The sequence below is a fragment of the Lytechinus variegatus genome, chromosome 11, assembly GCF_018143015.1.
Source record: "Lytechinus variegatus isolate NC3 chromosome 11, Lvar_3.0, whole genome shotgun sequence".
NCBI lineage: Eukaryota > Metazoa > Echinodermata > Echinoidea > Temnopleuroida > Toxopneustidae > Lytechinus > Lytechinus variegatus.
The window spans coordinates 11,758,404-11,780,946 of NC_054750.1; the positions used below are offsets into that span (position 1 = coordinate 11,758,404).

Genomic DNA, 22,543 nt, shown 5'->3' on the forward strand with positions numbered 1-22,543 from the left:
ATTTTCATGAAAGTTATTACTTTTTAACAATTTATTTGAATTAATGAATAATAATTATGCATTAACCTGAACCCCCCCTCCTTCCCGAGTATTTAATAGGAAAATAATTTTGACTGTTAAAGGGGCCATTTCAAATCACTGTATGGAAACATTAAGACAATCATCCAAAGCTGCCAACCTTGAAGTTCCATTTCCTTCAAAAATTTTGAAAAAAATACCAAAATCATCATAAAATCATCATTCTTACAAGTTTCAAATATCCTACTTCAAGGGGAAATATCATGTTTAGTGTCCCATCCCCCTTAAAAATCCTCCTAAACAGGATAAAATGCTGCTAATTGGCAGCTCTGATCATCCTTACCTGTTCCGTGATGAGCAGGACGATGCGTTCAAAGAGCTGGTTGCCATCGAGGGCGGTATACGCAATATAGAGGAATAGGCCGTAGAGGACAGCCTTAGGGATATACTGAAGTGGGGTAGGTAACATCATGATAGATAGACCTATCATGATGTGTGAGAAGAGCGTTGTTAAACGGGTCTCTCTCACTCTCACCACACTGCAAAGAAACAGAGATTAGAAGCATTAGGAATTATCACTTTCAAGCCTCATGGTACTAGGGGGACAAGTCTTATACCCTTTTCATAAACCCAATTATGCGGCTAATAGCAGCATAATTTGGTTGTAAAATTGGAGGCGGACCAGAGTTATCCGCATTATTTTGATGCTGCTATTATCCGCATAATAGCAGCATCGGGACAAGATTTTGAGTTTATGAACGCATTTCCAAAAGATGCGGATAATTGCCATGGTGCGGTCACAAGGTCACCCCTTTTCCAACACAACCGCATCGGAGGGGGCGTGTCCAGTTGTCATGACGATTATCCGCCTTTTTCAGGACGGGCGCTCGTAACAATAATGTGGCTTATTTTCGGAGTTTGTGAACGCAATTTTTATTGAATTATCCGCATTACTCTTAGGCGGCTAATTGGAGGATAGGTTTATGAAAGGAGTACTAGAAACAATGGAATAAAAGTTGCACCGACCAACTCATGATAACTCATGACATCATAATAATTCAATCTCTATGCTACAACTCACGTCATACAATGTCATGATTTCATTATCATGTCAAGAGTCAGGTGGAATGATGTCATGGTTTTGGCAGTCAAGTCTTTAAAACAATTGACCATAGTTGCGCTGACAAACTCGTGAAATAATGATTCTAATTTGATGTTACAACTCACGTCATATGATGTCATGATTATCATGTCAAGTGTCATGGGGAACAATGTCATTAATTTGTCTGTAGAAATCTCCAAGATCAATGCAAGCCCCAAGTCTCATTAGCACTGGGTGCAAACTTAGGCAGTAGTTTGATCTGCAAGATTTGTAACAGGCAGACCACTGAAGACTTTATGCTAATTAACTAAATCTATATATTCCATCGAACAAAGATTGCAGGGATTCAAAAGATGTTTTATAAACAGTCACCATTCATCATTATCTACCAGAAGATGACGAAGTGGATCTCAACATGAGGAAATAAGTGCATGCACAAGTGACTGGTCATATATTTGCCCTAGCACATAGATTTACCAATTACCATTGATGAATGGTCATGAGTAAAGTATAATGACTGCTCATCAAATAACTAACTAGAATCCACATCACTATAATATGAATCATATAATACACATCATTACACTCTGGCATTATTAGAATTACCAGGGCTGCCACCTTTGAAACGGTAAAAAAACATAACCGTTCCAAAGGTATCTACCTCGTGCAAATAATTCTTATTAATGCCCTCAATCGTGCGTATCATCATCTACCAATCATTCATATTACTTACATGTGATAGACGTGTCCCTGGTCTACTCTCTCCTCTACATCGGCTAGCGCCCTCACATGGAGTGGAGAGTGAGGCAGAGCCGCGTGGACCCATGGCAGACCAAAGATTGATACAAAGCAATTCATGATGGCTACCACAAACAGGTCCAGATGGTACGCTGTCCCTTTCTTCAATCTAGGAAACGTAAATTCAGGATTGGTATGAAATATTTTTAATACATTCTGGAAATATTTCTGCAAGCAAATAATAACAATTCCTCTGCATATTTTTGAGACTCAGGTGATTAGGTGTGATTACCTAAAAACTAATTATATTTTCTAAAGATACAACTCAGCCTCTTCAAAAAAAAACCACTGACATATCATAAAATTTGAAGCTTTCCCAATATTGAATAATAAAAATATTTCTAACGCGGACATATTCACTCCATAAAATGCTCAATATTCTCCAAGTGTTGATACAATGCAATATCAACTTACTGTACTACAGTGTTATGTGGTTATTCAATAATATATTCACTCACTTTTACCGAGAGTGGAATCGCTAGTATAATATGTCTGGACACAAATTACCCAGAAAACCATTCACAAGAGACTTCATCAAAAACAGGTAAATAGAATTAGGGCAAATCCTTGCGTGCTAAAACTCCTCTCAGAAATTGCCACTTTTGAATGCACAAAGCCAAGTGACTTATCCTTATTGAAACTTAAGAATATGTGTAATCTCAAAGACAAATGTTCTTGATAGTGAAATAAGTTATGAGTATGCTCACTTGTTAGCTGGGTTGTTAACGAGGGCGCTAGATATGTTTTGATCCATGAAAAAGAGGAGTGAGAGACAGAATCCTAGCCCCATGGAGCCGGCCACCATACCAATAGAGATACCTTCAAACTTGGTCACGTTGAGCACTTCACCATCATTATAACTGAAGATATCCGCTGAAAAACAAAAAGAGAATATTATTATTGTATACCTTCTGTTGATATGAACATCATATGCTCAAGAATTGATGAGGCTGAAACAAGTGAAGGTAAGAGGGACATATCCATTTTTCACATTAAGTGCGGATGTAAATATGAAAATTTCTTCTTAAAAATTGAATTTCATTTTGTTTTAAATGAAGAAAATGTCTTCTTTAAAATGAAGAAAATGTTTTCTTTTTCATTTTCTCCCATTGACTCTATTCCTTTTTGCTGTTCATTTTATTTATACTTATTCATATTTACATGCTCAGAACCCAAATATTGTTTTTATAAAATAAACAGGAAATAAAAAAGTTGCCATTTCAAAGATTATTGGGGAAAAATGATATCAAGGCTACCAATTTGAGAATTCATTTTTTTTTTCATGGATCCATACCTTCAGTTCCCCTGAAGACGTAGGAGCCGACAAAGGACATGATAAGGACAGCCACTGGAAGGGCGTAGTCGGCTAGAGCCTCTCGCTTGCTTGCATCAAGAAACGGACTGTGAAGACAAACGAGATGAGTAAATTGATTTTGGGATGATCACATCATATGCTGACCCAATTTCACATTCATTTGAAGCTCAGTGATACGGTTACACTGAATTTTGAGGGAATGTGTTTCAAGGTGAAGAATGTTCTAAGTTGAGGAGTAAAGACACTGCAAAGATGAATCATGACACGTAAATTGGTGATTGCATCATACGGTGGCCTAATTTCACAATCACATGCAGTTTTAATCACAATCACATGCAGTTTTAATGCGGTCACATTGAATTGTGGGAAATGCATAGTTATAAAGGTACATAGCAGGGAATGTTTCACAAAGAGTTAGCCATATTGTGCCGAGCATGATAAGCAGAAAGAGGATACTGGAATATCTATCTGTCTGTCTGTGTCTATCTATCTATTTTTCTATCTATCGATCTATCTATCTATCTAACTATCCATCCATCCATCCACCCATCCATCCATCCATCTATCTATCTAAATATCCATCCATCCAACCAACTATTTATCTATCTATCTATCTATCCATCCATCCATCCAACCATCCATCCATATCTATCTATCCATCTTACCATCTATTAATCAACTCACCTTTTAGTGAAGTTATAAAGCGTTACACCAAGCCATAGTGTGCCGAGCATTAGAAGCAGATAGAGGATACTGGAATCCCTGTGGCACTCCGGAGTGGAAGAAGAGGCGAGGGTAGTGGAGATTTGGCTTGAGATATTGCTGAAGAGTGTAGTGGTGGGGTCTGTATTGCTATCATTGAGGGTTGTCATGGACGGTTGGGTTGAGATGAGGAGGTCACCGGCGGCGGGAACCCCTGTGCACTCGCTTGCATGGTAATGTTTGTCAAATTCTACGAAGAAAATTTAAATGTACGTGGTGAATTAGTTCATCATAGCTCTTTCAGGGAGAAGTAACACAAACGTAGGATTCATTTGCTCACATTTAATGCATTTTTTAGTGTTATACTAAAAATCCATGAGTCAACCATAACCAAGCTGATATTTTATGTTCTCCAGTTAGAAAAACGAAGATTCTGAATAAAAAAATTACGTAACTGGTAGAAATTGACTTACTAAAATTCATAAAATTTAATTGATCACCTGCCCAGTAAAATAAAATATACAATTTGTATAGCGCATGCATCCACCTTGCTAGGTGCTCAAGGTGCTTTCGGTCAAGCTAGTCTACCAATTCCGATGCAAACAGCTTTTTGAGGAATTACTTCCTGCTGGTACCCATTTACCTCACCTGGGTTGAGTGCAGCACAATGTGGGTAAATTTCTTGCTAAGGAAAACACGCCATGGCTTGGAATTGAACCCTCGTCCTTCAGATTGAAAGAATAGTCTTAACTACTAGACCACGACACTCCCAAAAGTAATACACAGGGGCTTACTAATCAGATTGCTGGGATTTTTGAACCATTCTTTAAAGGGCTATCAATATCATGGAGATTATTAATAATCATAACTATTTATGACATTGTCCTCAGGCCCTCCTACTCACAAATAGCTAAATCTTTGTAAGTATCTTCACAAATCGCCCATTGTTAACATCGAAATCTTCTATTTGATTGGCTGTTGAGCACTGTTTCCACAGTAGTTACAATGATAGCAAATTTATAATAATCGTAAGTCTTTATGAAACAGTCCCCCTGTTCCCCAGATAATACTCACCAGCAGCCAAATCTTTGAAAGCATCTACACAAAATGCTATTGATACAAAAAGAGAGAATATCTCCTCTGTTGATCTGTAAGACAAAAGATAAAAACACACACATATAGAAATTTATTCAATAGTTTATGCAGAAAGACATCAATCTATAAATTATATCTTTAAGCTATAGTATCCATTGACAATACAGATATATGCCTTATGATAGGGATGCCACTTAGAATTAATGTAATAAGTCTGAAGCTCATCTATAATGAGCAACACAAATGTGTTTTCTATAGCTTAATAAAAAAAAGTATATAAATTCTGAATTCATGGCTCTGTAATACAACTGTTTGCAATGAATTGCAAATATAAAACAACCACACTGATTGGCTCCCGGTCTGTATTTTAAACAGAGTGCGCTTGCAACGATGACCTGTATTGGTCATTTGTATTTAGCAATTGATTGCAAACCTTTGTGTTACAGAGCCCTGATTTGACATTGAAAAGAGGCATCCTTATTGCAAGATTCTGGTAGGATAGCTCTCCAGGGAAAAAAATACACGGGGGCTCGGGGCAAAATCCGTAATGCCCTAAAGAGCCCTGAAAAACTAAAATGGAGCCCCTGAAATTCACATAGGGTCCAATGTAAACTTTAACACAAATTAGGATATTTGGGCTAATGAGCTCAAAAATAGCCCCAGAAAATAAATTGTTAATTTTTTCCCTGTAGCTCTCCTAGGGTTTGAAAGGGTTAGATGTCACTTGGAGTGAGAATTTCTTCACAGGGAGCTCTCCTTAACCTGGAGAGTTCCAATATTAAATAGTATCCAAAGAGCGTTAAAGGTCATTGTCCTGTTAAAGATATTTACTGGCGTAACTAACATTTTCGAATTAACTGCAGATGTGCATCAATGCTTTCATTTCCTGAGGATATGATTATTATTGTAAACTAAAATTACAATGAAAGCTAAAATCATGTATATATTCCGCCATTATTGTTTAAAGATAAGCATTTAATCTATTGGTATTTTCAGTATTTATACTTTGACTTTGTGTGAAGTTATTTATCAAGAGTTACAAATACCATTTCAGCCTTTACTCATGGAGACAGAAACAAACAAAACACACATTAAATCTTTTATCTATTCCTATTTCCTAAGTACATGACGTTGTCAAGCAAGTGAATGCTGCCAAGATAGGAGAAAACAAAAGCATCAGATTTATTGATAAGTACCTGGAATACACACAAGTAGTTAACTCTACACCTTTATGACCACATCAACTAAAAATTGGCTTTGGGGAAGGAAATAAAATGCTCACTGATACAAATTCAAAGAGCACCAGCTAGTGTTAAGTTTGTGGAGAATCAATATCATGCTAATTAAAAGACGGTAGCGTAAACCCAGTGGACCCTTAGCTAGCTCCCTTACATGAGAGATCATTACAGAGTTTCATGCAATCTCAAAAAATATTTTTCACTGTTGATATGGATGTTATTTCCCAAGATATACCACTTGATTCTGGTGAATTGTGACTTAATTGGATTTATGCTTATTTTACATCTTTTCCATAGAAAAACAGGCAAAGTAAGAATCTACACAGAGTCAAGAACCTGTGGTTTCTTTATTTTTTGCCTGTTTTTTTTTTTTTATCACCTTTTGAATATTTCCTCTACTGCCATGGGCATTGAAGTGTGTGCAATGTAAAAAATTATCTTATTATTGATTAAGAAGCAGATTTTGCTTGATATTCCTAGTAATGGTTTAACACCAAGAACAATACAGGAACTTGTTTATTATGTGCACTGGATTTATTATAATAAATGTTCCAGTTGACACCAAATTTGCCGATTCTGCATCATCAATTTGTGTGCATTTCATTTACTTTACCACTGTGATGTAATTGTTAGCGCACTGATCCAGCGTTGTCTTTAATATGACGTATATTGTTGGTGTGCGTATCATTTCAGGTTTTTGCATCGGCTCGCGGTTCTGAACCGCGAGCTGTAACAACGTGTAAACGCAAACCAAAAGCCGACTCTACATCGGCTTTTGGTTCTGAACCAAATGCCGATTAAGTGTAAACACAGACTTAGTTGCAATAAACCTATAAGTCTCAACAAAACATTTTATGCACAACTGTGTACTGATAATGCATCTGCATGTTTAACTTTAAGTTCAACATGGGAGGGATACATTTCCACAGAAACCATGGTTTCAGACCAGTCAATTTAAGCAAATCAGTTTCTAGATAGACGTGAATTGGATTCCCCCCTTAGAGGCGGGGCTTGGGGCTACTGGATGTTGAAATTACATGATATTGAAAAAAATATGACTCAGTTGATGTACACATGTACCCGATATGAGCAAAATATTGTCAATTATAAAAGATTATCACTATCTATTGACCAAAATGCTGCTCTGTCTTGTTTTAAACCAACTTTTTAAAGTTGGTACCCAAATGCTTACTTTTCATGAAAAGCAACAATGAAAGTCTTACTTTCATTTCTCCCTTTCCTGCTCTCACAGAATTGCAGCTCATAAATGATCATATATAATGGATTTTCAGACTTGGCGATGTGTCATGTTATCGATGATATTTTGCTAGTGATAATCAACTAAAGTTGATATCAAATATCCACTAGGGGGTGATTCACAAAGATTTAAGTACGACTTAGAGTCGGACTTAAATGCCTAGTTGCGTGCGTTATAAAAAGCATAATTAGATTATGTGAAGAGGAGGCGCACTCCTGCATATTGGTCAATAAGATTGCACATTGCATGTAATGTAGGTTTTTTTTGTGTAAGTGTGACTCTAAATCTTTGTGAATCACCCTCCCCCCAACTCCACTCTAAATTCCAAAGATTTAAAATAAATCCAATTCGGCTGTGAATATTGACCAGCCGAATATTAGATTTAGTTTAAACCTTGTAGATTTAAATATAAATCTGAAAGATTTGAAAGTTAATCCTAAAGATTTTAAATAAATCCAACATTCGGCTGGTCACTATCCACAGCCGATTTGGATTTATTTTAAATCCTTGGAATTTCAAGTGTACTTGAGGCAAGTACCGAGATGACTCAACTCACCTTGTAGACCACTTCATAAGCTTGCTTGCATCGGTGAAAGAGTATATGAGGAGAAACACTGAATTCCAGATCCCAACCAAGGCATACATGGAATAGAAATCGAGTTCCAGGTCCTCGCATATGGTATACAGAACTGAAAAGGAACCAAATTGTGAAAAAATCATTAATAAACAATATAGATTATTTTAATCTGCTCATCTCCTTCAAGAAGGTACCCAGATTTACTCAAAATGTTTTATGATCCATCCATCCATCAATCCATTCATGCATCCATCCATCCTTTCAATCATTCAATAATAACAAATTTTCTTCTATGGGGGAGGGCATATATCTTCACATAATAATGCTATATTTTATCTATTTTTCTTTGTATGTGATGCACATGAGCAGTGGAAGAGAGGATCTGTTGTTGGACAGATAGCTATTAGTGCCAGTCTCTCCTTGAAAACCCCATTTCACTTGTAAAACCCCTAAAGATTTCAAAAAATCATTTAACATTTACTACATACTCGCTCCCAAAACAGAGAACATCAAAGTGCATGACAAAACAATCTCATCTTCACTCTTACTATTTTCGTGACAAAAATAAAAACATAAAGATAAATCTTCTGATTAGAAAAAGCGCCATGGCAAACTTATATAAAGAAAATGTACCCTCCTCGCTTTCATTTCCTGCTTCCAATTTCCATTCTCAAAATTCAGGCATTTACAATCTCCATTTACATTCCTGCGTGTGTTCATGCCATTTTGAGAAGAAACGAACTTGAAAAAGGGGAGCACTTCAAGAAACAAATAGTCCAATATTATTCCTTTTAGCTGCCATATTCTTGCATCTGATTGGTTCAGAACAAATTTGTAAGTGAAAATCACAATTTGTTTCATGGAACCCCCCCCCCCCCAGATTCCGTTGGATGATCCAACTGCTCATTTTACACGCTCCATTAGCATTTGGTACGCAGGCTAAGATGTTGCGAGGCAAGCCGTAGCACTGGGGGCTTGCTCCCAGGGTTACCCTGGCCTGGCCTGGCTTGGCTAAATATAACTCTGCATCTCACTTAGACATTATGCCGACTGCGATTTATGGGGTTCATGTGTGTGGGAGAAACATTGACAATGAAACCAAAAGCATGGCAGGATCGAGCTCAGTTGTTCCTCTGCAAGATAGAATTTTAAAGAATTCTGGCTTGTTCAACCTGAGTGTGTTTTTAGAAGGATAGAGAATGTCACGTCTGGGATGTCTTAATTGGAAGCATGTTATCCTCTTTTCCAAAAATAATAACATAGGCAAAAAGTTAGATTGCAATGAATTTACATTAATGTACAAAATAAATGGCGGCCAGGAACAATATGCATCAAAAATGTAAAATAAGCCCCTGTAATAAGTTGCATAAGAGCCCCTGTATACACCAACTTGGTTAAATATAAGAGCAAATTCAGAACATGTAGAAGTATGAAAAAGTAGCCCCCATACAGATTCTTTCACAATCCAAAAAGTCTTCAGTCACATAATCTACATGTATGACCGGTGTGTTGGCTCAGTTGGCAGAGCGTCCGTCTCACAAACGGGAGGTCAGGAGTTCAAACAACAGCCGGGTCAGACCAAAAACATGTTGAAAGATGGGAGTTGCTGCTCCCTGTTTGGCGTTCAAAAATTAAAAGGATAGGGCCTCGTCGATCTCGCGCTGCACAGCGGCTGCTGGGCCCACAATCAATTGGGCAATACAAATTTTGGGAGTATTTCATTTCATGTCTATTTCGAAAAATTAAATATGGATTTTAATCTTTTCAAATTTTTTCATAATAAAATAAAGCTTCAGAAAGCTTTTTAAATCATCAATTTCTTATTGTAAAGCAAACTATTTTGCAAACCGTTACAAGATCAGGGTCCTGTAATGCAAAGTTAAGCAATAAATCACTAAATGAAATGGCCTAATCAAGACCATTGTTGCAAATACAATAAATCATCTTTAACAATCAAACCAAAGAATTTTGGGTTATTTCTTTAAAAAGTATATAGAACATGAAGTAATAACTCTTGTTATCAACTTCAAATATTAAGTACACTATTTAAACTTGCAACTCACTTTTAAAGGAAGGAACGTTTACTTTCTAATCCATCTCAAGACTGCTCTTACAGTTAACATTATTCAGCATCACAACTTGCTAAGTGTCACATAGTACTTTCACATTCAACACTCATGCATACTGATAAGGAAAGCCAACAGATTGTTAGCTGAACAAAATCCCGACAAAAACCAACACAGGTAATTGGAAAATTAATATTAATTGGATTCATGCACATCAAATGTGACTGATTGGTGAGTAGTTAGAAGAACATTGACAGGTAAGACGCCCCCACTTGAATGACAAATAGTAACTTAATTGATTTAATTTATTTGATGAATAGACAGTGGTAGGGCATCTGTATTCGTTAACCTCCCAAACTGATATCTAATTATGATGATTGATGAAGTCTGTGTTTTAATCACTTAATGGCTGTAACGTATAGAGCCATGCATGTTGACATCCAGAGTATGGATTACATAATTTGTTTTGTTTGTTTTACTGATAAAAACCGCATGTTTATGCTTGTAATTTGAAAGCAGTTTTGTTAACTTGGTGGGGTTTTTTTAAAGGGGGGGGGGACTCACCCCCTAAAGTGGCTTGTATCTGTTGTATGTGAAAACAGGGTGAAACAAACGATCAACGAGGTGAAAGTTTTGGAGCATGCATGAAAGCCAATGTCAAAGTGAAGTTTTTTTTATGATTAGATCAAAGCCGTCAGAGTTACAAAAGGGAAAAAAAAAATCTATTCACGATCAATTCATTCCTTTTGTAACAACAATTACTCGTGTGAAATTGGTAAAATTGTAGCAAAGAAACATAGGATAACAATATGCTGCTCTAGAATTAATGTGTAAGTTGTAAAATAATAAATGTCTGTGAACTAGATTAGAGTACATGGTGGGTAATTATTTAGGAGGTCATGTGCGTGATTCTGCAGCCAAAGCATCATGCTGTGCTGGAATTATTAAACGAGGCATTTAATTCTCTGGGTTTTTCCTAACCAGTGGGAGTCATGAATACATGTCTACATTGTAAATGTTTTTCTCTCTGGTGGCTATTTCATAAAGTTGGTCAGAAATGTTTGCAAGACTTTACAACCAACTTGAGTAATGTAAGTCAAATAAGTTTTTCAATCAATTCACTAATTTGAGTCTACTAATGTTATGCTGACATTCCCAACAATGAACATCAACTGCTAGGAGCAAAGTATGTGTTTGCCACATTTTATAAGTGATTTTTAAACAATGATTCAGAATGAATTTTATCAAACTTTCAGTGACATTAAAGTGGCTTCAAAGGGAAAAACAACTGCTGTCAGTGTGGATCAGCCAATTTCATCTCACTGTCTTCAAATTTTTATCAATGGCCTCACATGGTATAATGTTAAAATGTATCTTCTAGCTGGAATTTTTCTCAAGATTTCACAAACCTAAAAATGGCTTTACAGGGACAATCATCTTCCTCCTAAACCATTTTAACCAGTGTAGGTTGCCCCTTAAGTCACTTTAATCTCACTGTCTTGGATTTTTGACAATAGTCTCTCATCACATGGTATAATGTTGGGTAGCTGTGTCAAGATAAAGGTCTAGTCACACCAATGAGACTGACCGATGAAAAGCCATTGGAAACAATGTGAACATTTTGATCGGCATGGAGTGTATTTTGTTGGTGCGACAGTAGCATAGGGGGTGTTTGTTTGATGCATGGTAAAGGGATGCGTTCCACGGGAAGTGTTGGAGCGTATCTTACATGAAGAGACATGTGATCACGCATACATGTGGTCTACTAATGAAATGTGGCACGGAGTGTGCTAAAAGAAGATCAAGCGATTTGCTCTTGAGGTGTTGCTATAGTAAATAGGGGAGGTGATGGGGGGGGGAGGTGGGTGCATGGGAGAGGGACACATGTGGGACAGAGAAAGAGATGATTGAGGGGGGGGGGGGAGATGATGGGAAGGTGGAAAAGGAGTATGGGTTGATGAGAGAGATGAGTCGAAGGGGGAAGGAAGAAGGCACTGAAAGAAAGGAAAGAAGAAATAACAGATAGAACAAATTTTTGGTGTGCGAATGTGCTGAACTAAAGGGAAGGAACAGAGAGAATGGAAAATATATGGAATGACAGAAGAGGTGATGCTAACTAGAAAGAAAGTGACAGGGGAGGCGAGTGGAAGGGGGCACAGGTGGAAGAGAGCCAGGTCAAAGGGGAGAGGGAAGAGGTACGGTGGGGGAGGGAAATTCAAGAAAAAAAGAAGATATTTCAAATGTAACTATATGAGCTGGGTGAAAAAGGAGAAGGAAGAAAGTTAAGAAGGTATACACAAGTAAAACAGATAGATTTTTTTTTTGTGAAAAGAGAGAGAGAGAGGGGGAAAAGAGATAAAAGAAAATAACAAGACCAAAAGGAGAAAGAAACTTGGGAGGGGATAAAAGGGGTACAGGAAAGATGAACAAAGAGGAAAAAGTGAGAAGCAAGAAATAGAGATGAGAGAGAAATTGAAAATAGATAATACACAGAAACAGAGAGGGAGGTGAGGGGTGCCTGATAGACCAAAGAGACAAGGCAGAAATGACTATAGAGAAGAATGAACATGAGACATATTGGTGATGGTGAACCCACAGTACAGAAATGCGGTGGTAATGACAGAGGAATTCTCATAAACAGTAGCTTGTTATATCAAATGGGAAAGTGTGAAGGTTAAAAAGTGCTCAAAAGGAGGCCACATCAATTTAGAGCAATAATTTAGTATAAATATTTTATATATCATTAGAAATATCAAAGTCAAAGTCCCCCATTCTGGAAATATTGACACTGAAGCTTGATAGGTATGCACCAGAGATGAGAGACAAAGGATGGATTGGGGTGATATGAAACTACTTATGTCAAACACCCTATTCAGACACACAAAAAATGCTTGTTTTGAAACTCAACAGAGGGAAATGTATTAAATCTTTGGAAAGGAAACACTGTCTAAAAACCACCATGAACTCTGCAAAAAAAAGCAGCAAGGCAGTAAAAATTCTACTTCTCAAATTTCCTTGATAAGGAATGCGTACATTTGCAATTTCCAGCCATACTAGCTATGACACTGTACATCAAGACATAAATGGACCAATCCATTCCACCCCCCCCCCAAAAAAAAGGTTTTTGTTTGAAACATAGCTCAAACCATCATTCCATACACTGATTGAGTCCAAACAGGAGTATATCTGTAAAGCAGGCAAACATTAATCTGTTGAAAAGAGTGCTACATATATGATCATCATTATAATTTATTGAGCAGACAACAGGCATTGGGATATTGTCCAAGAGTATCATATACCACTCCTCCAAGAGTTTATTCTGACCATATAGAGAGTGCTATCAATTGCAGGAGCATCTATGGTCATCTTGATAAATGGGAAGGAACTGAACTGACCCTTTCCCATAATGTCTGGACATCTGCTAAGTCCATATCTACTGAAGATTACAGTGATTTAGTGAAAAACCAGATTTCTAGCAATTGATTACCAACAGTGTGGAAAAAACCTTCTAAATCAAGGTTCTGCATAAACCTGTCCAGTTATGAGAAATTTTATGAGCAAATGGAATATATAGTGCCAATGCATGAGTTCACAGATTTTCTGACCTATTATTAAATTAAAGATTTTAATGGTGTAACCATCAAACTTGAGTTTCTAGCAAGATCAATGTTGTGTCATTGATTAGTTCACAGGTTTTTAAATTAACCTTTAATTCTTTTTAATCATTAATGGTACCTGTCGGATCTAAATCACTTTCTCACATCAAACATCAATCTTTTCCTCTTTCTCCTTTGTTTTTCTTGTTTTTACCCTGTTCGAATCAAGCATACAGCAAGGTCTGGCAACAGAGGCCCACTTGCATTCATTACAGCTAGGCAATTGATTTAACAGGCAGGTAGGTATTAGAATTATTATCAACTTGAAGACCAAATAGACAATTGAAGGAACATGGACAAAATGCTGATATTTTCTGAAACCACAGGTATCATTATAGAAAACCAGAATGAAAATTAGAATAGCAAAATTTCAAATATGAATTTTAAATAACAAATTCTTGACACTAGACTCCTGATTTCAAACTTCATATGGAATGCTTTAAATCTAAACAGCGATTTTTTTTTCAAAAGATTTAAGGCAAAACATTTTTTTTCTTCAGAAAATCCAACAAGTTTTTACCAAGGAAATATAAACTGTTTATATTTGCTTACAAGATCACATATGAGGCCTTATGTTTGTCAAACATTTAACTTTAAAAGTTGAATTCATCCTATTGAACAAGGTACTAGGGACTCTACATTATTCTATGCCTACTTCACTTGGGAGGCTTGTCCTCAATCTGTCCATCTAAACACTTTAAGTACCCCTTCAGTCTTTTCCCGACCATGCGGAAATAAGCTTTTGATGCAAGACACAGCTTCCTGTGTGCACAGAGAACAACTAAAAGAATAACAATTACAAGAACACCATCCTAGTGCTCGAGTGTCAAAACAATCAGATTCATTCACTTGGTAAATGATTACTCATTGTAAATGTGCCAGTATCCCAACACCCTTGAAAAAATATCAAAATTTAGAAATTCATCAAGTTATTAATTTGCTTATTTTATCTTTTATAAGAAAATTATTATTCCTGAATCTGATAAACAATAAACATACATATTTTCTGTGGTGTTAACGGCTTCACTATTCTACAAATTTTTATTTTTTTAGTTATCACATCCCATTATGGACTAAATAATATTTAGGGGTGGGACAGATTCACTTTGTCACCAAAAAGATAAGCAATTCTGTTTCACGTATAATGACCCATATCTCGGAGCACTGTCTGCCATCACTTTGAGATGAATGTCCAAGATAGCATGTAAGACGAGAGCCTATTCATGCAACATTGGCATTGTCCTTATTTTTCAAGGCTTTAATGAAGATGTTTGTAAACTATCAACAGCTCAGTGGAACTGACATGCCATAAGGCATTCTTGAGATGCCTGAGCTGCTGCGTTGCAGCGTGACATGATGGAGAGGACAATGACAAGTTACAGCTATACATTAGTTTCAATGTCAATAATCTTTGCTTCCTTCAGCGATATGGTTAAAGGGAATGTGTAATCTTGTGGGACTTGGTTTTAGCAGACTGCTCTAAATCGATGCATATTTCATGAAAGCTATCAAAATCTTTATTCAAATCCTTGTAGAAAGAAGCTATTTAATAATGATGTTGCTTGTGATGAATCTTGTAATGTGCTACACTGTACATCCAGTTTATGGAGAACCAAAATTGTTGATTGCTTGTAATTTTCAAATTGAACAAAATATCAGCACATTCATTAAGAGGGTTGTGTCAATAAGAGGAAAGTCTATAAGTGTCTGAAGTCTTTAATTATAGAACATAGAAAACACATGAGGCAGAAGGTGAATTATTTTTTTAAAATTTTCAATATCAATCAATTTCGAGCAGGAAATATGAATTTTCTCCTTTTCATGAAAAAAAAGCAATATAGGAAACAACCTTCCTTCTCTTTTGAATGATATAAATAGCATCCCATGGAAGCACATTAACAGAATACCAATAAGTACATTTCATTAAAGTCATTGTGCCATTCTATATTTGGAATAACAATTGATTTCCATACAAAAGACTAAATTCAGGGGGGGGGGGGCTTTGTGTTTTTAGTAAACTTTGGAAACACTTGTTAGCCATACAAATCAATTTTCATTTCCTTAATTTTCATTTCAACCAAAACACTCTTATTGATTGGTGAAGTCAATTATATTAATGTTGAAGGCCCCAAATGGGATCCACACATCACAGGTTACTCTAAAATAATACAACTAAAGAGTGATATTTGATGACAGGAAATGACTTTTCTTTTGTCACTTCAAGCTACGAGGTGTTTTGTCAATATACTGAATTGCTCACAAAGCTACAATCTATTCTTAGTTTGTCACGTACAGTTTCTCATTGATTCTTACTAAATTGATGCTGCACTTTTTAATGTTGGAATACATGGTGAACAACCCAACATGACTTTTACTCTTTGGATTTCTTCAGACATGTTGCAACAAAGTTCAGCAAAATTTTTATTCATACAATGTTCACATATTGTGATATAAACCACACCAACTAACATCATCACCAAGACCACCACCATCAAAGCTGCTACCATCCAATCAACCTTAATCATCACGACAATTACCACCACCACCACCACCATAGTAACCACAAATTATTACTACTAGAACCACTACACTCACCACCATCACTATATCACCTTTACCACTCATCATCACCACTACCACTCATCAACACCATCATCACTACAACCAACACCACTGTCATAATGGCCCCAATTCACAAAGGTGGTTTTGAAAACCCACGGTTGAGTCCATGGTTTATGCAGACTTCCTATATAAATTACGCTTAATTTACCATGTATCGTGCGCTTTTGTCACAGTGCACCAAATTGACGCCTGTTACCATGGTTAGATACGCTATTTTATTCATGAGTCCACTGTTTGAAGAGCGGACTCATGAATAAAATAGCGTTGATAGCCACGGCAACAGGCGTCAATTTGGCGCACTGTGACAAAAGCGCGCATCAGGATTGGAATTTTTCATACTCGCGCCCGATACGTGCTAAATTAAGTGTAATTTATATAGGAAATCTGCATAAACCGTGGACTCAACCGTGGGTTTTCAAACTCACCTTTGTGAATTTGGGCCAATCACTCTCACCACAACCCTCATAGCCACATCTGACACCACAATCCAAGGTTACTCAAGTCACCCAAGTATAAAAGCAGAAGTACTTACTCTTGATGTAAAGGGCAAGCGGAGCGGTAGTCAGCATCACTATGAGAGGCTGGCCTCCAAACAATGAGAAGAAGATGCCGCACATCGTCTGTGAGATGATCACCTTTTTCACATCTAGATTAAAAAATAAAATAAATGTTCTACAACTTCTCTCTAAAGATTAAGACAATTAAATTCATATAAAATCCATTCCTAATCATCATTGCATACAGACCCCCTCTTACCACACTATTTTTTTAATCATCCAAAATCAATTATCTTTCCATCAATTTCATTTCTACATTTTGCCTCCCTTAATATTCTTTGCCCATTCCCAATTATTGAGAGGTAGTTTCACCTGATAAAGTTTCCTTGCCTTCTTGCCCAGTTGAACAAAATAAATGTAGCTCTAAAAACAATCTTTTGCTGTTCAGTACTACTTTTGGGCCTTGCTTAAACAGTCTGGACCGAGTAGATTTCGCTTCGACGATCATTTCAATAAATCAGTCAAGAAGGAAGCAACCGTCATGGCGATTGCACACGATACATCAGGTGCATTTCATGAAACATATAGGAAGGATTTTCACTGACAACTGTTATAAGCTACCAAAATCCTTACACCTGATTGGTTCAGAATGAATTGGTCAGTGAAAATCACTGAGATGTGTACTGAAACACTCTGCAGGACATGATGGGAAGCTATGGGCTTGATTTTATGCACGCTCAACAACAGAACTTGAACCATGTGAGGAACTTTAAGCACATACTTGCATGATGCTTGTTCCATTAATTCTCTGATCGATGCCTTGTGCTCCGAAAAGCAGCACCAGGTGAAAATTACACAGGGACTCTGGGCGATTTTGCCCCAAAATGGTGAAAGGAGTCTTGGAAGACAAAAGAGGAGCTCCCGGAAATCACTAGGTTTTGCATTACAGGAATCTGCAAGGCGTTTCACTAAGATTTAAGTGTGACTTAAAAATGTGCTGACATTCCAAGTTGCATGTGGTATAGAAGACATCACAGCATTGGGCAGATCATGTTGAAAGTATGTGCCCTACTGTGTATTAATCAACAAGAATACCTGTTGCATATCATGTGCGCATCGGCATTTAAGCATGACTCTAAGTCGCACTGAAATCTCTATGTAATACACCCCTTAACGGTGTGTAATTTTTGTCATGTCAAGCAATATGCTATAAAAAAAAATCAATTTAGAAAACAAAAGTGACTCCTTATTGCTATCCTAAAAAAAACAAACTGAATTGCTACTTCAACTCACCGATCAAACCATGGGTGTTCTTGTCGTTGAGTACTCCGAATGCTATGGATGGAAGTATACAGGCAAAGTAAAGGAACAATGTCGTGGATATGACCTTCTGTAACGTCTTATGACCTATGACCCCATCACGAAAGTCACTCCAGTAGTGAGGGAGCCTCCTCTTCAGGTCTGACGTCAGGCCCTGCCCTATACAACATTTGTGACTGCTACCGCCCTGGAGAGGAGAGAGGGAGATGAAAGAAGAAGTTTAGAGGACAATTACAATTTTCATCTTAACAATTCTGCCTTAATCATGATTGAGGCATTAACGTATTGATAAGATTGTAAATATGCTAGATCTGCACTTTGCTTTCATACAAAATGAGAAGAAATATTCTAACTTTCAGGCTGACCCAAATAAAATCAATCATACCATTAGTCAAGCTAATCAAATTTGAACAAAAGCAAATTATTTCTAGTATAAGTAAATGTCAACTTCTGAGCGAGAAGTATATAAACCAAATGACACTCCTTCAAAGTACATACATCCAAGCAATTCATACCTTCGTCGAAACTATTCGAATAGAAAATAATTCCAGGAGGAATTGAGTCACATGATGTTAAGTGCCTCATTTTCCTATGGGCAAACTTCTCACTTTCCGCAAACTATTTTACCAAAACAGAAATAATTTTGTTAGAAAAATGCCTTCAGGAAGACCCTCTGGTTTACAAATACATTAATTTCATTATAGCTTCATTTTCATACAATCTGTTGGCTAAATAAATATAGCTTAGACTTTCTAACCTATCTTTATAAGATGTCTTGTTTATATGGACAAGCTATTCAAATAAGCAAATGCTGTTTGCAGATTACATATAATGTCTTAAAACATAATTCAGATAGTATAGCAACTTCATACAAAGATATTAAGTTTGTTAAAGTAATAATGAAGAAAGGATGTTTAATCTCAGGATTGGAATTGATACTGTCAAGCATAATTCAGGGATTTCTTTTGAAAATTATTTTATCCCTTCCTCTCCATTAAATTGCTCTTTTCTCTGGCCTCCCCCTCTTTCTCCCTCTCTCATTCTTGCTTTCTTTTGCTCTCTTCATCCCCCTCTCTCTCTGTTCTCCCTCTTCCTCTTTCTCCACCATAAGTTCCTCTTTTGTCTTTCTTAATGATGTTCAAGCAAACACATGTATGTCCCCTAACCCCTTTTTTGCTCACTTTAAACTTTTTTAGGGGGTAACAAATTGACAGTCTCAGTATAGGAGTGGTTCCATGACATTTGCTCCGGCAACAATTGCTCCGATGGAAAATCGGCACATTAATCGAATCATAAAACCTAACCTTCAAAACTAAATCTTAATCTTTACAATATTCTGAACCAAACACTCTATAACAATCTTAACTCGATTCCTATGTCTTCTGAGATATTAAGACCGGAGCAATTGTCGCAGGATCAAATGTCGTGTCACCATAGGGGCATGTAACACAAAGCACAGCAATCAATCTCAAAGTTGATCTGTTTGCCTGATTGCACATAATGACCAATGTAATCGAGCGTTGATATCAGACCTGCAATCAAGTGTTAAGCGTTGTAACACGGGACTCGAGTGTAAATGTAGGGAAGTGATAAGATGGTGGAAACAATGACATTTACAAAATGTCATGCCATTTGCGGATGGAGAGTGTGAGCAAATAGAATATACACTCATATATTGATTCAAAATGGTCATCATAGTACTCTGGACACCAGGGCCCCGTCTTACAAAGAATTGCGTTTGATCCGATCAATCAAAACTATGGACTGCCAGAAACGTCAACATTTATTATGGATGTTTGTTAAAAATATTTTCTAACAATGATGTATATTCATGCATTCATTGTTTTCTTGAAAATTCACTGTTTCTCTTTGTTTACAAAGGACATTGTGCCAATTTCTAGTAAAATTTTTTATGACACTGATGGATTTCCATAGAGTTAAGATTGATTGGATCAATCGTAACTTTTTGTAAGATGGGGCCCAAAAGTATTGGTGCTACTTAAATGCTACAGTGAGTACAGTCACACATTTGCGTAAATGGTGAGTGTCTTTCTGCATAACGTGCTCAGATGCCATAAAGCATGAGAGTAAAACTTTACAACTACATACGCAAGGCCTGCGCCAGGGCAGTCAAGAATAAGACAGACAAAATGCAAAGAAAGAAAGAAAGAAAGAAAGAAAGGGGTCTTAAAGGGGGATATCAAGCAAGCAGGAGATGATAAAAACTGGAGATAAAATAGAAGAGGGCAGTGTAAAGAAGAGTACAATATATACAAAGAATAAAAATATAAGTGAACATAAAAGGAAAGATAGACCAGGTGGGTGTTTCATAGAGCTGTTCGTAAGTTAATAGCTGTTCGTAAGTTAAGAGCAACTTAAAGAACAAGTGGTGATCCTTTCTTATGCGCTACATAATCACCTATGAACATCTAATGGTGAACATCATTTACCACAAGAAAGGATCACCAGTCATTCTAACAGTCGCTCTTAATCTACGAACAGCTTTATGAAACAGCTCGCCAGAAAGTAAGAAAAAGAGAGTGAGAGATGAAGAGAGGGGCGAGAAGAGAGAAGGGAGGAAGCAAACTTTACGACAAGAGGAAGATGCAAGATATAGGGATCGCTCACTGTGATTGGAATAGAGAACAGGAGAGGGAGAAAAAGTGTAAAGAGAAGAAAAAGACAACACAATAAAAGAGAAGGAGAGCACAAAACGATCTCTACATTACAAGAGGAAAGTCAAAGTGATGAGTATAGGCACTCACTGTGATAGTGGGGCCTCATGAGCAGGGCTCTCATGTATCTGTATGTACACACATGGGACTAAAGGCAATACTTGTAAAGGAAGAGAGGGGAGAAAGTCTATGCATAAAACACTGCTCATCTCCAAAGCGCCAGTCACTTTCATGCTTCAATGCTAATTTATGGCCGCACACTCAAAGGGAAATCCGAAATGTAGTTTTAGAAATAAATACTTCTCCTTTTGAGTATGTAGCTTCATGCACAGTTTGATTGTTCAGAATGCACCAAGGGAAAGTAAAGTTGGTTGTGGAAAAGGAGGAAAATAATTATTGCGAATGTTCAAATTCATTAGGAGGGATATCATATTTAAAATTGTTCAATTAAGAGGTTTCTTTTTTTAGGATGTAAGTATGCATATCAAAATATGACCCCAGCCCCTACCTATTAAAATCTTTGAACTGAATATTTGAGTGTTGGCCTGTTAATGAATTTCCGAGTGCAAACATGTGGCTCCTAGTAGTCAATTTCCATATGTAAAAAGGTAGAACATCAAAGAATTAAGAATGATAAAATTCAAAATAGCAACAGTGTTTGTATCACTGAATGTCCAGCAATCTCTTATAGCCCTTTTGCGATTACACTCACATCAGGCTTTCAATTTTGCCATTTTTTAGGGCAAGGCCGCTTTTAACAAAGGGCACATTTTCATATTACCGAAAACTATAATGAAAAGGGCATAAAAATTCTCCAAGACCCGTGAAAAGGAATTGATGCCAATCAACAGGGCCTCCCAAGATATTGCCTTCGATGGACATGGATTCATTCAAGCCATTAAATGTAAAAAATAATAATAATTTTGATTAAAATAATAATCTTTAAACCCATTACTTGCACAATTAAACTGAAGACACTATGCTCTTTTCATTGTGAGCTGTATATCAGTACTACATCTTCCTCTGAAATGTGGGGGACATGCTAATCTGAAGAAACGGCTCATCTTCCATAATAGATGGACCAGATAGGAAAGGATGACAACCTGTTTTCATCAACGAGCGCTAGTCACCTGAAATCTATTATCCAGTTAATGAAAGAATATCAAGAGTTACGAGCGGGCTTCACGCATCAGAATGCCATCACCAATGATGTGTTAAACTGATAAATAAAGGCTTCCACACTCTATAAAGCCCAATTTAAACATCTTGCAACAATGTCCAGCAACATTTTTTTATGTTTAAGTCAATGGGATAAGACGAGGCAACAAAGACTGTTGCAGAGGAAGGAAATTCCCCCCCCCCCCCTGCAACCAAAATACAGTCCAATCAAAATCTTAAAAAGTTAGTATTGAATGAATTTTAGCCACTCTAGCAAGTCGGGGTAAAGAGGTGTTGAGGATATGTCTCCGAACTATAGATCACAACAATATTATTGTGGCTAGATTCACTTATGTCCTATGAAAAGGCATTGATCTATATTTGCCACACTTGACCTTGGTGAGGTAAATGGGTAGTCACAAAGAGTTCATTCCTTAAAATGCTTA

The 22,543-nt window shown here is 36.9% G+C and overlaps 1 protein-coding gene across 2 annotated transcripts in view; it reads right to left on the minus strand.

Annotated features, from left to right (window-relative positions):
- Positions 1-22,543, minus strand: part of LOC121423761 (sodium bicarbonate transporter-like protein 11) — a 61,896-nt gene that overhangs the window by 3,885 nt on the left and 35,468 nt on the right. For both annotated transcript variants that reach the window (XM_041619247.1, XM_041619246.1), the window contains 9 exons: positions 18,238-18,451; positions 16,980-17,093; positions 8,083-8,215; positions 5,010-5,083; positions 3,918-4,185; positions 3,213-3,319; positions 2,626-2,791; positions 1,854-2,027; positions 362-557 (listed from right to left, as the gene is read on the minus strand). In XM_041619247.1, coding sequence (XP_041475181.1) covers positions 362-557; positions 1,854-2,027; positions 2,626-2,791; positions 3,213-3,319; positions 3,918-4,185; positions 5,010-5,083; positions 8,083-8,215; positions 16,980-17,093; positions 18,238-18,451 — 1,446 coding nt within the window. The remainder of the gene's footprint in view (positions 1-361; positions 558-1,853; positions 2,028-2,625; positions 2,792-3,212; positions 3,320-3,917; positions 4,186-5,009; positions 5,084-8,082; positions 8,216-16,979; positions 17,094-18,237; positions 18,452-22,543) is intronic.